The 5,923-nt window shown below is 35.8% G+C and overlaps 1 protein-coding gene across 1 annotated transcript; it reads right to left on the bottom strand.

Annotated features, from left to right (window-relative positions):
* Positions 1-533: 533 nt before the first annotated feature.
* Positions 534-4,382, bottom strand: nup35 (nucleoporin 35). The gene is made up of 9 exons (XM_052564546.1): positions 4,213-4,382; positions 3,767-3,928; positions 3,531-3,658; positions 2,743-2,797; positions 2,509-2,644; positions 2,324-2,393; positions 2,111-2,239; positions 1,866-2,021; positions 534-1,239 (listed from the first exon to the last, which is right to left on the bottom strand). Exons 1-9 carry the CDS (start codon positions 4,223-4,225, stop codon positions 1,162-1,164), a joined length of 927 nt encoding a protein of 308 aa, XP_052420506.1. The 5' UTR covers positions 4,226-4,382; the 3' UTR covers positions 534-1,161.
* Between the last annotated feature and the right edge of the window lie 1,541 nt (positions 4,383-5,923).

Raw genomic sequence — 5,923 nt, 5'->3', positions numbered from 1 at the left:
ACAAACCATCTTCACTTTAAATGCATCTTTAAAAACCCACTGAATCCACCCTCATTAAGACTGTCAGAAGAATTTTGATACTTTCCAAGTAGAGTCTCAAGTCCTCAAAATTGTCTCAGGTTTCTGACTCAAAGATGAGAATAAACTGATCAAACACTTATTCATTATATTTGTATGACAGTTTTGGAAACAACCTGCATTTGAGGGGGGAAAGTCCCAATCACCAAACGCTCATTAATTTATGATGACATGCTACAATCAACCTCTTACTCTCCAAATACAAATTTCAGCTAGAAATTTGCCCTTTTGTTTTTAATTGAGGAATTACATTTTTTTACATTATGACCATAAAATCTATTTGCACAAAAGTTGTTGTTTAAGATGACAAAATTACTTACTGTGAACTATAATGTTCACAATAACTGTATTCTTCTAAAGGCAAAAATGTGGATCTGAAAGTAATTTGTGTTATAGCCTCATCATGCCTAGTTAATAACTTAGTACTTAATACATAACTACAGAAAACAAACAAGTTTCTTGTCATACACCGTTTATTAAAGAGAAAGAGACATTTTCAAATTCAGACATTTCTAAAAAATGGATTCTGTCTTTTTAAAATAACTAATAAAGTTAGTGAAAACCCACAAAAGCCTAAAAACAGAGTATATAACCCAAATGCAAAGATAGATAAATCTTAGATTAAGGCCTTGATCTCAAAAAGCTGTAGGTGTCAATGAGATCCATTCTTAAACATGAACCCAGAGAACCAGCGAGAATTTCAGATTTTGCACAATAGGGTCCCACGAGGGAGCTAGTCATGATTTGGATTCTTAACTTTCCAACAGAATTTCTTTTGGCATGTTTGTTAAGACCTGAAACACTTAATGCTTACGATTAAGTTGTTAAATCTGAATGATTTTAAGGACAGACAGGGGGGACTAACTTCAAAACATGCAACTCCAAACCCAGCAGCTGAAATCTGTCCATGTGAAACACTCAAGAGTCCATCTTCCATAAAACAGCACGCAAAGTCAATTAGTCCGCAAAAGTAGAGATAAAGTGCTTTTGTATTCACTCAGTGCTTGTGCTCAGAAAACCCAATGTCAGTTTTTAGAGCAATACATCAGAGGCTGTTGATGGTCTCAGAGCTTTTCATCAGGACTACCATCCAAACATATACTCCATTGCTTTAGATACAAGACTGTCATCCTTTTTTGGTGTCTGTTGATCTGATACAACCTATGAATCAGAACAAAACAAAAAGCAAGCACTTCAAAAATGATGCTTTTGAATTGTTGTTCCTTACAGAACATTTCATTTTGATCCACTAACTACCGTAGCATTTAAAATAGCATTTCTAAACATGTATCTATATTCTATTACGTTTATTGATAATATTCTCACGGTTTCCATTTTTCAAAATAATACAGAAAATATTTTGACAAATATTGCAATAAAACTGCCCAGACATCAAAATGGCAAGAAGAAAAAAAAATATCACAAATATTTCAACTCATGTATTGTTAGGTTTCGTCAAACTACAAATCATTAAAAAATTGTTTGCCTAAGAATTTTGGCAATTTATTTATTATTTAAATTAATCTGTAATCCTTACTGATAACCTTTGAGCATCCATGTGTAGCTTTATAATATGCTCCTCCACCCTTAAATGGCAAAAAACTGCATCTCATTCCACAAAGCCTCAGCATTATCAAATGCATTATATATATTTTTGTTTTTATTGTTTTAAGCATTTATTTTTTTTAAAAGCTGCCTTTGTCAGTTTTATTTCAATTCATTTGTTGAGTACCATTTGTGTGGTTTTAAGAGCAGTGGGTGTGTGCGAGGTTACTGGTCAACTTTACCTGGTAGTCACTGCTGGATGCTTTGTAAGCAGCAGTGAGGGGTCTCATGACAGATCGGGGAGTTGATAGAGGGTGACTGGGGGTACCGGGAGCCTTCACCGGGGGAGTGAACACAGAACTGGAAGTACTGCTCTTGTCCGAACTCTCCATTACACTCTGAAAAAAATAAAAATACAATTTAATATTACCACTGTTACAATTACAACTAATAGAATTATCGCTTAATTATTATTTGTGTTTCTTACCTTATCAATACAAGGTTTGACGCCAATCATTATGGCTTCTCCAAATATCTTTCCATCTTTACTGAGAGCTTTTCGTGCCTGCAGTTTAGACTGATAGCGAACGTGCATCCAGTTGCCTGTATTAGACATCTGTAAATGACAGAAACATACTTTTATAGAAAACAAATCATATATAAAAACCTATCCACAGTGCTGACACTTGACTGTACTTACCACATGTTTTAATATATTTCCATACTGTGCAAACTGTAAAAGGATGTACGATGCAGATGCTGGAGGGAATCTGTGTGTAAACAAATATAAAATTCATGCCATTTGTAGACATGGACACTATAAAGCCTGACACATCATATCTGTGCTAGCGGAACAAATAAGTCATAATGATGATCTAAACACACCCAAAAACTGTGATCCAGGTGTCATCTAGCAGGTCTTCTGAGGACAGAGCATCTCCTTGTGTGAAGAATGGATCTGCTTGAGCTGGGGAAAGTACGGTTTTCATCTGCTGCCCCGCGGGGCTAAACAAATTAGACACTATAGGACAAAAAAAAAAGAAGAAAGAAACTAAGATTGTATTTTTTGATAGAACACCTCATTTAATAATAAAAAAGTTTTTAAAAAGTTATTTTTACTGGTTCCTGGTGTCCCTGGTAGACCAGACAATGGTGTGTGCACTCCAGCAAATGGCTGTGAAAAAGACAAAATCTCATTAAAATATTTTAAAGGCTTCTCTTACATTACTTATAACAAAATCAACATCAAGTGTATCCTTCACTAACCAGCACTGCAATCAAATGAAACGTTTTTGATAAACAAATCACAATTCATCAATAACTTCTGCACTAAAATTTATTCAAAATGTAAGAAAAATAAATCTAAAAACAACTGAAACCATAAGCAAACATTACACACTCTGGGTGGCCTTAAAACCAAGTTGAGTAATACAACAATAGAGTAATAGCTGAGGTTGTTATAGCACAAGCTGCAAAGCTTTTCCACAATAATAAATACATATGCGCATATGCACAGCTGGCTAATGAACATGTCTGTATAAAAGGTGTTTATTTAGTTTGAACAGATTTAGAGGTTGGCATTCAAAAACGTCATGTTTGATGAGAGTGACGAAAGGCTGTAGAGGAAAAGTTGTGTGGAAAGCACTTTAAAGGAAATGGTTTTGGAGTTTCTTGTGCAAATGACTAACTTTGGGTATGTGGTTGCTCATTTAAAATACTCCAAAATCCATTACAGTTTAGGACAAGGTTTAAAAATTGGTCAAATCTGAATCTAAAAAGAAACACAGTTGCTATGTTTATGCATCTGGCCCCAGTACTAACTAATAACTTTGCAAGTAAATTAACTACATGATCTATTGAATATCTCTCTATGTTGTTCTGTGATTCAAAATCTTTAATTTTCTCACTTGCTTGCGAGCAGCAAGAGGTGATATTCCCACAGCGGAGCCGTTGAGGTCATCATAGATGCTTCTGACCGGAGGGGCTCCACTCTTGTCTTTAGGCGTTGGGACCACCGGCTGTGGAGGAGACCCACCTGATGGAGGACAGCATCAAACGTCTTACAAAATAACTTCTGTGCTATGTATTTAATAACATATTAACAATTCCTTATGGTTTTAGCAAAATGCAGTTTTGTGTTTACCAGCCAGAAAAGGAGACCTCGTTTCTGTCCCACCTCCTGTCAACCCAAAAGACCTGGGCTGAGGTGTGACGGGAGCAGGCAGGTCTCCCATCAGAAACCCAGGTAAAAACTGAGCCCCAGGCTTGGGGGAGGTTGGAGACCCGAGAGTCATTGGTTCAATACCTGTTATTAGACATTAAAAAGGGGTCCGTGAGTTGTATATTTAATACTTCTTGCGAATTGCATTCTAAAACCTACACTTCTTTTTCATAGCTATATAGGGACAATTAGAAACAACTGCAGCTTCAATTTTTTAGTTATTTATTTATTTTACTCTAACTATAAAATACCCGCTTAAACGCATGTCTTTTCGCTGTATTGTACTAGTCACATTAGCACAGCCACATTTACGCACGTCTCTACAAACTCATCGAAACACTGGACTGGAGTAAAACACGACAACTTACTCTGGATGTCCATTCTGGGTCACTATCACGGCAGCCACACAGAAAAGATCAGCCCTACTTCACTGAAAGAAAAAAAAAATGCAGATATTTTTTGAATCAGACGGAAGTTGCGCGTTCTGTAATGACACAAGCGCGCTGCACTTCCGCTTTCACGAGACCAGCTCGCGCCTATCGCGCCCCTGCAGGAAAGGATATGAAACTGATTTTTTTGTTTTTAGTTTATTTTCTCTCACCTCGATTATTTAATCGCCTTTATATTGTTTTTAGTAATACGCGTATTGAGAAACTAGTAGAGGTGTTAAATTCTGCAACTGGATTGTCTTAGACCCAGGAGGAGACATAAGTACAGAATTAAGTCATTTTTAGTGGTTTTGAGTGACAGAACACCGTCATACAGTTCAGAATACTGCCAAATACGTTCTAAATTGGCGTTTCGCATTTTTTAAAATCAAATTGAATACATGTTATCTTAAGATTAATACATTGAAACTCTTTTTCACTAATATTCGCTTATTTTTATGTTCGCATTTTATGCTGTGTGTGTTGTCTCTTGTAGCAGACCTGTGAGATGCTGTTTTGCTGTATTCAGATTTTTTCAGGTTAACAGTTCTTACACAAATTCACCTGAAGATGGCACTTTTGTTCCACTGTGTGGCTTCATTCCCGTCCAGGACCTCCCAGAGTAAAGGGACACTGAAATCGTCCTCCTCTTGCTGGACCAGGGAGTATTCATCTACAAATTTAAGAAAACGTTAAGTTTATGTTTTTATACCATCATTTTTCCTAGATTAATTTGCATGTTATGGCTATTTACATGCATTTAAAATATATATATTTCAATAGATTTTATGTTGATACAATTTTTCTGAGGTAGCTAGGCTTAATAGTAGCTTATATGTTAGTGAATGTGAAAATGATATCCTTGCTTAAAAATGCTTAAGAGAATTAAATCTGGTAGTCAGTTAATTTCTAACTTTGCCTGCAGCTTTTTAGTTGTATTACAAAATAAATTAAATTTAATATGCTTTAGATGACTAGTTTGCTTTAGAATTTTTTTATTTTTTTATAATCATTATCCTGTTTTTCACTAAAGACAGGAGAGCTGCTGTTGGATTCTCATCAGTGCGCATGACTATATCTGGCCCAAGGATGTGTGCATGGTACAGAATAAAAAGGTTTTGAGAACAGTATTCATCAGTGCTCAGTGATTTATATCAACAGAAACTATGTCTCTCCAGAACAGAGAGACGGAGGGAGCAATAGTTTTCTGTAAAATGACTGAGCTCATATCCCCCGGAGCAACACTGAATATATGATGCCAGTCATCTGCATCCAAATAAAGAGAGAAATGCCAGCTTCGTCTAAACCCATTAAGCAAATTGCCATATTTGAAAGATGCATTTGTTTCTTTATTTTGATTTATTTAAACAAATTGACACCCAGAGGGCTCCAATCCCTTATAAATCGCAAGACAGTGGGTGATGTTTTAGAATAGCATATTCGCAGAGTGGAACACATGCATTTTCTGAAGCCCATTTAAAGGTTAACTCATGTAATAAAGCATTTATTTTGCTGTGGAACTTCATTTTGCTCATATCATTTATTTCACATCTGTTCTGTGACTTTCATTTATTTTCACAAGGGATATCATCTTCAGTAGTTCTGAATTGCATGCCACACTGATTCTTCCCTGGGTAAGAGTTTATTATCA

This window comes from Carassius gibelio, chromosome B9, assembly GCF_023724105.1.
Source record: "Carassius gibelio isolate Cgi1373 ecotype wild population from Czech Republic chromosome B9, carGib1.2-hapl.c, whole genome shotgun sequence".
Lineage (NCBI taxonomy): Eukaryota > Metazoa > Chordata > Actinopteri > Cypriniformes > Cyprinidae > Carassius > Carassius gibelio.
Note: the sequence above shows the minus strand (reverse complement) of the source record. Positions and strands in the feature narration are given on the sequence as shown.